This window comes from Cucumis sativus, chromosome 5 (assembly GCF_000004075.3).
Source record: "Cucumis sativus cultivar 9930 chromosome 5, Cucumber_9930_V3, whole genome shotgun sequence".
In the NCBI taxonomy this organism is placed as follows: Eukaryota; Viridiplantae; Streptophyta; class Magnoliopsida; order Cucurbitales; family Cucurbitaceae; genus Cucumis; species Cucumis sativus.
Window position 1 is genome coordinate 420,297 of NC_026659.2, and position 14,380 is coordinate 434,676.

The following is a 14,380-nucleotide window of genomic DNA, read 5'->3' on the forward strand; positions in this document are numbered from 1 at the left end:
TCATACCCTTCAAATAATTTGAAAGTTGTATTAATCAAAATCATAACCTAATAATAATAATGTAATATCCTTTCAATTAAAAATACAATTTTTAAAGATAATTAAGTAATAGGTTAATTTCTTATAAATATAACGAATATACATTTTTGCCTTCCTTTTCATCTTCTTCCTTCCTCAATTTCTTATCAATTATTCTATTTTTATTTATTTTTTACTACAATCAATTTTTAATTTTTAGATTTTAAAAGAAAAAAATGCATGTAATAATCTATTGTTTTTAGAACAGATCTATAAATTTATTTTATTTAGAATTTATTTTGGCTTAGTCGAAAGTCTAACCAATCCTGTTATGCCACCTGGGTGGGGTGCAGCATAATTTCGTGCACCTAAACAAAGGCAATCTCATTGCGCGGGAAAATTCACAAGGTCGATTTGGCGCGAAAGAAACCCTAAAACTTGGCGTTATCACTTTCCCCATCAAGCTCGAACCTCTGATATTTCCATTGGATCCAATTGCCTTATTCATTGCAAAGCTCTTATGCTTGAAATCCCTATTCAGTGAACTGTTCCTTGAGAGATGGAGATAGATGGGCTATGTGTTATTTGCGCTGGCATTGGAATCGTCGAGGAGGATGACTACGGCAATCGGATCGGTTACTCCAAAAACGAGTTCTGTTTAGGTATGTCAATTCACATATCTAATTTGTTCCATCTGTTTCTGAAGGTATTACGAGGGGATGAAGATTTAGTTTCCCCAAATTGGAAAATTACACGGCTGGTTGTTGATTTAATGTTATTGTCATTGTTATTCAGATAATTTGAAGGATTTGCTTAGGTTCCTGAGGAGAGATGACCCGCAGACTCGCGATGTTTTTAAGCACGTTTGTAAATGGAACATTGTGGGTAAAGATTTGATTCCCATCATTGAGTACTGTCAAGATGATCGTAATGCAGTTTTAAATGCAGGTAGTGATTTTGTTTTGAAGTGATTATTTTGCCAATTATCTGGCGGAGAAGTTTCATTTTTTTTTTTGTTTTGTTTTGTTTTTGTTTGATCCTTCAGTGAAGATTTTGGTGTTCCTCACAATGCCTATCGAACCCACGTCAAGTGACATTGCACAACAGATCGAGTATCTATGGGGATTGAAGTCTTTAATCACATGCAGTAATGTTGTTGCCATAATTGTTTCACTTCTGGAGAGTCCGCTGGAAAATCTGGATTGGTGAGCGGGGCTTTAAATTCTCGGTGTTTGATTACATCTTGTTTGTTATTATGCCTTTAATCAGAGTCGTGGCGAATTTTGACCATAACTTTTATTGTTTCTTTACTTTGTTCTGTTTGACCATTGCATCCCTTTGATTGAGCTATGAATTGTCTTCTACAAACAGCGGAACATTCTCAGAAGATGACTGGAAATTGTTGCAGTTGGTTATAACACTCTTCCGAAATGTTTTGGCTATTCAAGAAATCTCATTGCAGCAAAAGGCTGATGGATCAGCTTGTCAGTTAATATTGCTGAGAGACAAATTTTTGGAAGTTTTATTCCGGGAGAATGTTATGGACATAATATTGGTGATGACGCAGCACATTGATGGGTCTTGCAGCCATCTCCGTCAAGACAAATTAGTCTTTTTGGAAATATTTTACTACATATTTATGGGCCAAGAGCCTGAGTTAATCGCGAAAGTGCCTCAAAACAGCAGTGAGGTCAATTTACTTCTCTTCATCTCTTCTTATCCAAAATAATGATAACAACAACAATTACAACAAAAATCAAAAAGAAAAGAAAAAAAGAAAAAGATCATGTCTGCGAGAAGAAATTGCAGCAAGCTAGTCTAGAAAGTAAAACTAGACTTTGCAGTAAGATAAAGCTACCTCTTACCTGTATGCTAATAGATCAATCAAGTTAAATTAGTCTAATTATTATGATTTCCATGTAAAAAGTGAAATATAGGTAATAACCGACATTTTAACATTTATGGTTTATACATCATCTTTCACCCTGTTGTTTAACTCCCGTACTCTGTTGTTCTAACTAGAATTTTCGTTAAATCTCAGGAAAATGTAGAAACGGTATCTTCTGTCAATAGTCTGAAATCTATGATGGAGGAAGATAGAAGAAAGTTTTCTAGATTACAAAATTTGAACCGACATTCGCAGTTTAGTGGAACTTTTACTCGGCAAACCTTGGTACAAAGCGTTCTTTCTGCTAATGCTCGGTTATCAAAACTTTTATCTTAGGTCCTGACTAATTATGGAGTTTTTTCCTGGTAGGATGGTTCAAAGTTAGTACTCAAAGGAAAACCATCTTTGAGTTCTTCTACCAGCCATAAGCCACCTAAAGTTTGTCGAGGTCCAATTAAAAAAATTGCATGGGACCTTGGACGATTAACATCGAAAAACAGCAAACTTCTGCAGTTACTTCATGATTTTATTAATCAGTTTCTTTCAGGCGGCTACAATGGTATGTCTCAAGAATTTCTGTTACTTTCTTCTTTAAGTTATCTTGTTGACATACGTTTCGCCAAGATGCAAAATCCTAATTACTCCAATTGTTTTCAGCGCTGATGCAGTTGGTGCATGAAGATATTGAAAAGGAACATCATTCCATCCAGAACAACGATGTGGTGGTTTTTTTTCAGGTTGCACAGTTTGCTATTTCTTTTCAGTATCACAAGTTTTCAACTTCAAAGGTGAGAATCAAATTTAAAATATTTGCAATCACATATTTAATTGTTTTGGATGCCTATGGATAGTCTATGTTCAATATATTTCATATTCATTTTTGTAGTTCATCAATTTTCTTTTACCTGTTTTACATTCTCAGTGTTATATTTTTAATTTACGACAATTTTTTCATTGGTGAATAAAAGCTAGATATACTATACTTTGTTTTTATTTTCCGTTCTTCATACAGAAAAAGTCACTTGTGAAGGTTTACCTGTATCCCAGCCTTAGCACTATTATCTATTTCCACTTTTTAATAACACTTGCACTGCTTTTAATAATTTTATGTAATTCTTTCTTCCTAATCCTACTTGATTTATTCTTCTTAGGGGTTGGTGTTTATAACTACATTTCAACTTAATTAGTCTTGGACGAGCTTCTCAATGCCTTTTGTTTTTCTTGGGTACAGATAATTGAAGCTGAGACTGATGAGGCTCAAACAGAACATGCTGATTCCACATTTTTCCAAGGTAACATGTGCGGTCCAATAGCAGCAACAATGAACGAGGCAATGTTTCAGTTAGTTGTTTCCAAATGGCGTTATGCATTTGAAGGCTTAAAGGAAACTAATGACTTTAAGTTTCTGTCTGCTGCTGGCTCTCTGATGAAAAATATGGTGATTGCTTCCTGGCACTATTCTATTAGTTTATTTTTCTGTTTCACTATTCGTGAACAGTTAAGAAGTTAATGCCAGTTTGATCTATTTGTGATTCTATCTTTGTTTCCAATATTTTCTTACTAATGCGTAAGCATAACGAGAAATGCTGAAAAAAAAGAGTGATACATGTAATTTTTCAACTATACAAGTCCACTTAATTTGAACACTCACAGATATAAAAACAATTGAAGCAAACATAAATTTTGGAATCAGGATGTCATTTCACATGAGCATAATAAAGTGTTTCTCCTTGTACAGATTTGCATGCTAGATTTGGTGCTAAAATTATTGCCAGAAGATTCAAAGGAACCTCAAACAGCTCGTATTCTACTTTACAAACTATTTTACGATCAGACAGATCAAGGGATGACTCAATTCCTTTTAAATTTGCTCAAGTCATTCAACACTCACAAACAACCCAAAAGGTATTTTCCTTGACATGGGTCCTAGATGTTGTTTTCAGTTCTATGCTTGTGCGATTGCATTCTTACATTCTTTCAGTTTTGAGTCATGTTGAAAGGAATTTGCTTATAGCAAATGCAAAATATTTCTCTGGGAAGTCCAATGTATGATCTCAACTGTAGACATGGCAATGAGCTTTATCTTTACTTTATCTACAAAATGTCTCCATGGAAGGATATTGGACGAAGATCTGTTCTTTGCTTTTAATGATTTTGCTAAAGAAGATCTGAACATAAGCTTGGAAAAATCGATATGGTTCTATGGCTAAATGGGATGACAGAGATTATATAGAATTTATGTTTGGAAAGTATCTTAGATTATTCGTGATAGAAGCCAGATTTTGTGAAGAAGTTTTGATTTAGCCAAATTTTATTGTCTCTTGGTATTCACTTATCATCTTTTTGTTAGTACACATGCTTTGAAATTAATTTAAAGTAGGGAGTTCCCCGGTCAGTGATCTTTTTGGATAGTAGTTGGACGTGTTTTCTATTTTTTATTTACGGTAAGTATTTATTGATCACCTTTCCATTCATATTTATGACTAATGGAGTTCCCCGGTCAGTGATCTTGCAGATTTAGTTGAGATGGTCTACAAGGTTGTACAGCTTATGGAGAACCTCCAAGCACGTGGAACACTTCGGGTAATACTCTATGTTTCTTAAATTGTTGGAGAACCTCGAACTTGGTTTGGTTTCTTTTACAGTATTTTTAAATCCGTTTTCATCATTTTGGCTCTCCTGGTGTCAGCAATGACAAATCTTCTCTGATGTCCTGTTATTTAAATTAGCCTCATCTCAATGAAAAAATGTCCTGCTCTTTTCTCTCAAGGCATACTGCCAATGCATGTACATGTTTGGGTAATCGGTCATATGCATACTTCTGGTAATTATTGTTTAACAATGATTTATATAATGCCATTGAGTAAGCGTTCTTCAATTCAAGCAATAAGTCATCGGAGTTTGGTATTCACTCATGAGCTTTTTGTGATACAAAGTTGCCAATAAAGTAGGTTAATAGTAAAAAAAAAAGTTTACTTTACTGTGGTATTGGTGAGACCATCTTCGTGTTTTTGGCAGTCATGTTGTAATGTTAAATACTATGATTGTTATGGCATAGGCACTTTTTTCTTTTTTTTTATTAAATATTAATTGCCAAAACTTCGACGGCCTAAGCTTGATTCACAAAATTTATTGGTCTCTTCCTTGGCGTTTTTGTCTTTGTATCTACTCAGTCAAATTCCTAGATGTAAACTTATTCATTTGTGCTCTTGCTAAAGGAAATTCTTGTATTAAGGTTTCCAAAAAATCAAGGAGGGGAAGAAAGGCAAAGTCAGCAAATAATGGGGACAATAAACAGTCAGAAGATCAGGGAGCTGAGAATAAGACGGCCATAACCCATAATGAGCAATCAACAGATGTTGATGTTTGTGAAAATAGTAACTTAAAAACGAGTCCTGATTGTAAAGAAGAGATATCTGTTACTGCTAATGCTGACGAACCTGAACTGTTAGACTTAAACTCGGGAAGTTTTGAAGGCAGTATGCCACAGAGAGAGAACAAAAATTTGAATGATGGTTACAGCACAGCCGACTCTTCTAGTGATGAACAGAAAAATAGAATTGTGGAGGTTGATCTTAAAGTGTCAAGTCTAGTATCTACTTTTGCCAATAACAACATTATTCAGAAGATATGCTGGTTGCTTAAGTTTTACAAGAGCAATGCTACTAGTACAAACCATTACATAATATGTATTTTACGGAAGATCACTGAGGAATTAGAGCTTTCTCCAATGCTGTACCAGGTTAAGATTTGATTTATTGCTTCTGTCTAACCACTATTTACAAGATTTTATGCATACATACATAATCTCATTTTTATTTTGCAGTTATCCGTCCTTCCCACGTTTTATGATATTCTATCTGAACAGAAGTCAAGTCCATGCAAGGAGCATGCTACTATAGTTGATTTCCTGACGAGTCTGGTGAGAAAGATGCTACGAAAGATAAAGAATCAGCCACTCCTTTTTGTTGAAATCCTGTTTTGGAAGACCCGAAAAGAATGCCATTATATTGATGCTGAGTACTTAGTGCATGAGCTTGGCTGCTGGAAGAAAGAAAGTAGGGAGGAAAATTTTACCGGTGGTGATGAAAATGGCTCGTTGACAGGCAAGCATTGGACTCCCAGAAGCATAGCAGATGCACTTGGTGAAGATGAAGCTGATGTTGTGCTCACCAATAACGGGTTTGGATTTCATAGGTAAGACTTGGATCTTAATGAAAACATTTTATCTACTTCCTTTCTAACGATCTTTCTCTGGAATAAAAGTGATGACAAGGCGAAATAATGTAGAATTGATACCATCAGTATAAAGATTGAAAATTTGTGATATTTTCAGTTTACTAGAGTTTTCACAAGTTATTAATTATGGAAAAAATTTATTGAATGGTTATACTGCAAAAGAATCCTATGATAATAAATGTCTTATTGAATGCTTGTTTCTTTACTAAAAAATGTTATGTGATGGAAAAGATCACCTTTTTTCAAACTTGACAGTGAAGCAAAGTCCGACGAAGTCAAGAAAGGCCTTGAGTCTACCAACTTGGATGATGAGATGGACAGAAAAGAACACAATGAAAAGTACGTTCTTCTTCTTCTTCTATTTTTTTTTATTTGCCTCTCATATTTTCTGGTGATTAATTGCAGTGAGCTGTCTATGGACAATAAGCCCAAAAGGCTTCCTAAAAGAAAGAGACTTGTTCTTGATGCGGCACTGGAGACGGAAATTAAAGATCTTTATGAGAAGTAAGCATTGATTTCACTCGTTTTCTTATTGTGCAGTGTTATTTAATACCTTCGCCCTTTGATATTTATTGACCAGTGACCCTGGTATTGTTTGCACATTGCACAATTGTTTTGGATTATCCCATTGCAAAAATTACGTATCGCTTCACATGGAAGTGAATTGTTACTTTAAACATTATTTTTTAAAAACGTGTCAGATTCAAGGAGGACAGGAACTGTAGCAAACTTATTGCGGAGAATCTTGATAATGATGTCAAAGTTTCGCCTGCCCAGGTTTCCAATAAGCTTAGACAGATGGGTTTGAAAGTTGTACAAAGAAAGAAGAGGCAGTATGCTGATGAAGGCTTTTCTGCTATTTCTGAAAACCTTGAAGGAGAAAGCAATGGGGAAGAACTACGTAACTCAAATGTTTTCGGGAAAAGTTCATTGAATCAACCTTCGTACGTATTTGACCTTCCCTTCCTTTGCTAGCATAATTGCATGTGCTCAAGAATTTTTATACCATTTCATCAGAACATTGTGTGCTCTAATTTATTTCTGCCTCTTGACATTTCGGAAAAAGATTTTCTGTACAATTTTAAACTTTAGGTTTTATATGCACCACTGGTCGGTTTTCCTTAATATTATTTTTTCATGGCACAGGCTCACTAGAAAAAGAATTCTTGCTTTTGATAAAGAACACGAAGAGAAGATTAGAGCTTTATATGAGCAGTAAGTTGCTACAATTTCAGTCTAATGTTTTTGAGTTTTCATATATCCTTAACTAATGTGCTTGTTCTAACAGGTTTAAAGACCATAAGAGATGTAGTTCTATGATTGCAAATGCGCTGGATGCTGATAACAAATTCACTCCTGCCCAAATTTCCCGAAAACTCAAGCAGTTGGGTTTGTATATTTCTCGTAAGAGAAAGTCAAGTGATGGGGATCGTAATGAATCTGCTATTGATAAGGAATCTGAAAGTGATGATGAAACATTGCTCTCATTAATAAATAGGTGAATATACACGCATACTTGACCACCTACTTTTCAGATGTTCTCATATCTTGAATGATAATCCAATATAGGTTGTAACATGTCCTTAGTCGGGAGTCAAAACGTTTCTACTAGTTAAATAACTTCTAATAGAACGTTAGAGAGAAATTTAGGCATTATTTCACAATAGTGACATCACCATCACCATCACCATCTCTCATCATTTTTTTAAAAAATCTCTCTTTTCGTTTTCATTATTATGGTTTCCTAGCCATAACATTATTTAGGATGTCTACTCATTTTTGAAGCTCATATATATGATAATACTTGTAAAATTGAAATTATCAACTCACATGACTCTTCTCCAGTGTACTTTCAATTTATCCATTACATATTTTGAGTATAGAAAAAAAGGGAAGCATCTTCCAAAGTCAACTGAAACGCCCAGTTCCATCTCAACACAGAGCATATTAATTGATGAGGAATCTGAAGGTGTAGCTGATGGAAGGTCCATGCAATTGTAAGATTTCTTATACAAAACAGTATTTTCCTATATCTAGCAACCATATAACCATTTTCACTATTACCAGATCCTAAGAGTCCGAGCATGCTAAGTTGGTACTTTTTTGTTTATCCTTGTGGTGCTTTCGTGCATCTTCCTTTTTTAATAGGTCTCTGAGGAAAAGACCTTGTAAATTCTTTCACTCCGTTCATACCATTAATTAATATGAACATCGCTAACACAAACGTTCTCTTTTCAGGGAGGATAGAAACCAAGCCAGTAGCTTGGAAACTATGGGGGTTGGTGGACCGCCTTCAGATGATGTTGACTTGAATGACTTTACGGAAAATCAAGGGAAGGATGCTGAAGCTGGCCGTGTCAATATGGATGATTTGATGCAAAAGGCCATGGAAGATGAGTTTGCAGATTCAGACAATGAAGTGTCTCCCAGTGTGTATCGTACAACGGGAAGAAAGTTTAGGATAGTTGATCTTGAGGATGAAGAATGAGATGGGAATGGCCAGGTTTGTTTCTTCAAAGGGAAATTATATATCATATACTCATCCTCTTTTAGTTACATTTTAATCCTTCCATATATGCTATCTATCTCAGGGAAAAACACATCTAATTTTACCTTGAACGTGACCATTCGTCTTTCATAAAATTGGACCTTAGACATCAATATAAATTGCAAAACCTTTTTCATTTAAATGGAGAGAATTTTTAATTAGCTGCCGATTTCTACCGTCATAAATTCTTTTGCCTACAAAGCCTTGGATTTCAAAACTTCTCAATTAAGCAACTTTGCATACAGTTCATTACAAACAAGACTTGTATGTAGATATCATGAAGAAGATAATTTTTTGACTTTGAACACTTGTTGTTCAAGTCTGGTTGGATTCAAAATTACAAGTTGATGACTTCACTCATTATGGCTTGACATGATAGGATATCAACATTGCATTGCCACAACCATCTAGCAAAGTGTAGTTGACCAAACGCTGGAGTGGAGGAAGCTGCTAATTACAAGCTGTTCTCTTCTGAAGCATCTTACGTAACTAGAGCACAACCCCATAGTTGGAGATCGTATTGTACAGCTTGGTTTGTGTATATTATTGTTATACTTCTTGTATAGAGCATGCGTGCTTGGAGATGGTAAAGATTAGAATGTGAAGTTATTCTTTAGGTTAACTTTTTTGTTGCTTCACTTGTCAGACTTGAAACATTAGGTTAAAGCTTATGCCACAGATTGTAAATATTATGATTAGTTAGTGAGTTTATGCCTTGCATTTTTTTCTTAGAAAGTTTCAGACTACCTCTTAAAAAAAAGACTAATATAATCATAGCAGAAAATTGTTAAAAATAGCAAAATTGAGAAATATATTTATAAAAATAAGTCTAACAGATTTTGTTCTATGAGGTAAATAGTTTGTTTTATTATTATTATTGACCAACACCTAATGATAAGATTTAAAAAGTGTAAGGAGAAAAAGGGAACATTCTTAATCTAAGAGCAAGTAATCACCACAGAAAAGGAGAAGATGAACCAATCAAGGGAACCATACAAATTTATGATAAAAAAAGATACGAAAAAAGCCATTTTGTTGTTAATTACATAGAGAAAACTTAATTCATTTTTTGGCCCATTAAACTCGAATCCTCTCATTTCCTCTCATTTCCTCTCAAAGCACTTGTGAAAGCAAAATTCTACCTACGACTCCACCAACAAGGGGCCAAAACGATATCCATTTCAGTTGCACACCAAGTACTTAGAAACATATAGCTCAATAACAATAACAACAAGCAAAACAGAAACAGTGAAGTACATATGAACTTTCCTCCGGACAATACTAGAATGATCAAGCATGAGCATCTTCTTATGAAAACCAAAGTTATAATCAAATCCATCATTAGATTCTCCAGCCTCCATCGTGAGTTGAGTTAGATCCACGAGTTCCTTTTGGTTTTGAGTTTCCAAAATCCGTTGGCAAATTTCGATTAGTTCCTCCCGGATTATATCTAGTTGATATTGAGCTCGACGTAACATGGTGACTGCATCCAGTAAAAGCGAAAAGTAGATAAGAGTACAGGAAAGAGTTAAAGCCAAAATGACCCACCAATCCTTGCACTTAAAGGGCAAGAAAGTTTGAGCAATACCAAAGATGAGCAATCGTCCAAAAATGAGGTACCCAATAACCAAATTCTGGACTTTGCTATCATGGTGACACACCCTTTCTTCTTGCTCCTTGTAAATAACTTTCAGCTCCTGAAAGCTTCTCAAGTCCCGAAACTCCATCACAAATAGATGAATATTTATGGGGAATTGTATCTTTCCCCATAAAGAATAAAGGCTTTATATAGCTTTTGAAATGTGTCCCATCACTTCCAAGTCAAAAGTACAGAACAAAGGAAACTAAATGGGAGAAATTTCCCATGATTTTCTTTTTCCTTACCAGTTTCGCTCAAATGTGACGCCATGAAGACGTCTGAACGTAGCTGAACGAACAGGTGGACTGCGAAGATTGGTGCATTGTGCCCCAATTTGTCAAACATATAAAACTCCACATCCATATAAAACTCCACAATCTGTTTGCTGATACGGCACTGAGCGCACAATACAGAAAGACATATCTCAACTACTTCAACGTTACAAAGTGCTTCTTGCCGACCTACCCCGCGGATTATATACATTAAATTACAATCACTTGTTTACGTTGTTTAATTCATTGATTTACTTAAATTATTAGGATAGCAATACAAAGATTTCATTTTTCTCTTCTTAAATTTTTTTCTTCACTTTCCTATTTCTCTTAACCTTTACTTTTCCACATATTCACATTTCAAATCTTTTTCTAATTTTTCATTCATACATGTATAAATTGTCGTGCACCCATGAGGTTATTTTTAGAATGCATTTGAAGTGTCCATTTCCAAACCTGATGGACTAATAGTAAATATAATAATAACATACTTTCTATACTTTTTACGAACCAAATATTACCTTTCAAATGCATAGTTTTTTTTAGGTTAAAATTATATTTTAGTCTGTAAACCTATGAAGTTCCATTTCTCTTTACCTCATTTTGTTCTTTTGTGAAACTTTTTTTTTTTTTTTTTTTTTTGCTTACTCCAATTGTTTTCTATTCATTTATGTCATAATTGGGGGGAAGACTAATATATTCTTTTTTCCTAAAAGAACAACTTGAATATTACTATTATTTTGCCTTTCATCTGATTGGGAAACTTCCCTTTTATTTCCTTTTTCCCAAACCAAACTTCCCTTCATTCATAAGAAACAAATTGTTTTCCAAATACCCAATGGGAGATGTGTAAAAATAATTATATTTGTTTTCCAAATCCATATATATGGCAGAAACCAATATATAACAACTTCTGCCACTCACATAAACATTAGTAAATGGACAACACAGAATTAGGAGAAACACGTCTCTTGAAAATGGGCCATCAAACCACGACGAGTTACTCTCTCTCTCTCTCTTTCTCTCTTTCTCCAATTCTGTGTTTACGTGATATACCCTCAGCTGTCTCAATCCCTTTTTCAATGGACTTTATTTGACATATCTTACACCCGGCCCCCATGCAGTTATTATAATTATTTATTTCTCGTGGTCAAACCGACGTATGCATGTGATTTTTAGGAGGGTATTTTCCTTTTTGAAAAACCTTTCAAACCCTCAATTATATATCCTCCTTCATGCTCTTAAATTTCCTTGTTATTGAAACAGATCACCAATAATAAGTGTTTTCCCAATTTGGTTTTGCATTGCCATGGCTGGCCAGCTTGGAAGGATTGAGGACCACTGGAGGGTCCTTTTGCCTTCCACACTCATCTCTTCTTTACCTTCCTCTTCTCTACTTGTTCTCTTCTTTTTGCCTTTCACATGGATGCTGTCATTAACTAGCATAATCTGCTTGCAAACTAACTCAAATTAGCCAACAAATTTTCGTAGCTTCAACCCAAGAAAATGTGGAGGGAACATGTGTAAGATATATCACATAAAACAATTATATAATTTATGTCGAATTTGGCATTTGAAGTTGTGTTTGCAAGGAGAAATATGGAAATAACTGTTGACCAATAATAGTTGCTCCAATGTGATGTCATGGTGAATGCTTGAACGTATTTGTCAACCCTATAAAATTCCACATTTACACGTCCGCTCACCTGATGGCGAAAGAACCCCACCATCATATGCTGAAATATGGCACCACTAGCAGCACCAGGTAGCCAAAGACATATCTCAACTTAGCAGAAGGAGTAAATTGTTGTACAATCCAAATTGAATTCTCGGGTCTGGTGTTGAGATGTCCACACTCTCCGTCCCTGCCCCCTATCCACGAATTCCCCTCGCGCTCCTATCCCGTTACTATCCAACGAATTTCATGGATATCTCTAGTCAAGTGGCGGCAATGAGACATCGACGTCCAAAGGTTTCTTTCATTTCATCATCATTATATATCATTATATGTCATTTTAATGTTAGTAATTTAATTTTTAATACCTTGTTTATAATTCATTGATTTAAATCATTAGGTAAGTTAGAAACGGATAGGATAGCAATACAAAATCTTCAATTTTTTCTTCACATTTCATTCTCTATGAAGCAAAAGAAAAAAACAAAAAAAGTCAAATCCTTTCCTTATATTCTTTTCTAATTTTTCATTTTCTTAATCTATATTTTTAAATAAATGTATTTTTCTTTTTTTGTGTATAATTTCATTTATATATGTTTAAATTATGGAGCAACCCTGAGATTATTTCTAGACTGCCTTCTAAATGCATACATTTTATTTTATTAATCCATAAACTTTATATCTTGTTCTAGTTTGGTTCCTAAATTTTTAAAGGTATTTGAACTTTTGAAGAAAAAAAAACTTACTTTTGTCTCTATCATTTAAATTTTGTTGACTTTTGTGATGATGTGATTTTTATATTTGGATGATCAAATTTTAGATTATTCATCACATTAATTGAATTGGTAAACAAAAATTCTAGTAATGTTTCCATGAAGGTTAGAGGGTTTTCTAACTTTTTCTTACATATAAATAATAGTTAAAAATTAAAATCTATAATTTAAACAAAAAAATTCCATCACAATTCGCCCTCTATAATACTTTTACTTTCTTTCTACACTAATTTCTAGCAAACAGATTTTACACCCAACAACACTTGAAAACAAAAACTCTATCCCAACCGATATCCATTTTAGTTGCACAATAACCGCTTGCAAGCATATAACTCAATAGCAGTAATCACAAGCAAGGCACAGACAATGAAATAAATATACCCTTTCCTCCCATTCTCAACAACGCTAAACTGATCGAGCATAAACATCCTCTCGTGGAAACTCAATTCAAATCCATCACAACATTCTCCACCCTCCATAGATAGATCCACAGTGTCCTGGTTTTGAGCTACCAAAATTTGTTGGCAAATTTCAGTAAGTTCCTTCCGAATTATGCCGAGTTGATCGTGTGTTCGAGATAACATAACGACAGCATCCATGAAAAGCAAAAGGTAGAGGAAGGTAGAGAGCAGAGTTAAAGACAAAACGACCCACCAATCCTTACACTTGAAGGAGAAAGAAAAGCCAAAGAAGAAGAGGCGTCCCCAAGAAAGGTAACCAAGAACAATGTTTTGAAGTTTGGTTTCACAGTAACGAAGGCTTGTTTCTTGGTTGTCATTAATATGTTTCAGTAACACAAAATTCTTCCTCAAATCTCCAAGTTGAGCCATGGCAATGGAACCAGATTGGAATTTAGGAGAAGGATTGAAAAAGAAAGGGGATTGATTGGATTGTGTATATCTCTGAAAGGAATGACTTGGAAATGAATATACGAGAAATGAGCTTTATAGTGAAATTTTGATAGGAAAATGGTGGCAAACGTGGGGTCCTCTCGTAGGATAATGGTTGAAAAAGATGAAATAGCGGCAGAAAAAGGAATTTAGATTGGAGGGAGGAAGCTTCCTAAAGGCATGACGCCAACTCTGAGCTTTGACGGAGGAGGTAAAATTGTGTAGAGATAACAATACAACAATAGCCATTTTGATAGTCCACAACTCCAACAAAACAAATGGTTAAGAAAGAAAATGGTTGGCAATGAACAGGAAAAAAAGAAAAAACCCTTTTCATTCACAGGTTTGAGTATATTACTTCCACTGAGTTTTTGTTTCATCTACAAATTTGAAAATGTTAAAAAATTTAATTTGTGTTTTATCTCTTTTTTGGTTCTT

The 14,380-nt window shown here is 34.5% G+C and overlaps 2 protein-coding genes across 3 annotated transcripts; one reads left to right on the forward strand and one right to left on the reverse strand.

Moving 5' to 3' along the window:
* The first annotated feature begins 448 nt into the window (after positions 1-448).
* LOC101218315 (protein timeless homolog) lies at positions 449-9,428 on the forward strand. Its single transcript, XM_011656331.2, has 20 exons — positions 449-680; positions 814-966; positions 1,064-1,223; positions 1,390-1,708; positions 2,060-2,191; positions 2,276-2,465; positions 2,564-2,694; positions 3,138-3,344; positions 3,645-3,811; positions 4,411-4,489; positions 5,142-5,648; positions 5,733-6,103; positions 6,401-6,484; positions 6,551-6,649; positions 6,847-7,089; positions 7,292-7,360; positions 7,434-7,643; positions 8,029-8,142; positions 8,384-8,648; positions 9,073-9,428. Exons 1-19 carry the CDS (start codon positions 578-580, stop codon positions 8,631-8,633), a joined length of 3,588 nt encoding a protein of 1,195 aa, XP_011654633.1. The 5' UTR covers positions 449-577; the 3' UTR covers positions 8,634-8,648; positions 9,073-9,428.
* A 238-nt stretch (positions 9,429-9,666) lies between these two features.
* On the reverse strand, positions 9,667-10,770 carry LOC105435426. 2 transcript variants are annotated; one of them, XM_011656333.2, is made up of 2 exons: positions 10,578-10,770; positions 9,667-10,176 (listed from the first exon to the last, which is right to left on the reverse strand). In XM_011656333.2, exons 1-2 carry the CDS (start codon positions 10,693-10,695, stop codon positions 9,875-9,877), a joined length of 420 nt encoding a protein of 139 aa, XP_011654635.2. In that variant the 5' UTR covers positions 10,696-10,770; the 3' UTR covers positions 9,667-9,874. The 2 variants fall into 2 exon arrangements, with proteins under 2 accessions (XP_011654635.2, XP_011654634.1); XM_011656332.2 differs by lacking the exon at positions 10,578-10,770 and adding an exon at positions 10,282-10,568.
* Between the last annotated feature and the right edge of the window lie 3,610 nt (positions 10,771-14,380).

Coding starts and splice junctions, on each gene's coding strand:
- LOC101218315 (XM_011656331.2), top strand. CDS start 578: ATGGAGATAGATGGGCTATGTGTTATTTGCGCTGGCATTGGAATCGTC. Junction 2,192..2,275: donor CTTTTACTCGGCAAACCTTG/GTACAAAGCGTT, acceptor TTTTCCTGGTAG/GATGGTTCAAAGTTAGTACT. Junction 7,361..7,433: donor ATTAGAGCTTTATATGAGCA/GTAAGTTGCTAC, acceptor TTGTTCTAACAG/GTTTAAAGACCATAAGAGAT.
- LOC105435426 (XM_011656332.2), bottom strand. CDS start 10,420: ATGGAGTTTCGGGACTTGAGAAGCTTTCAGGAGCTGAAAGTTATTTAC. Junction 10,177..10,281: donor TGGACGATTGCTCATCTTTG/GTATTGCTCAAA, acceptor TACTGGATGCAG/TCACCATGTTACGTCGAGCT.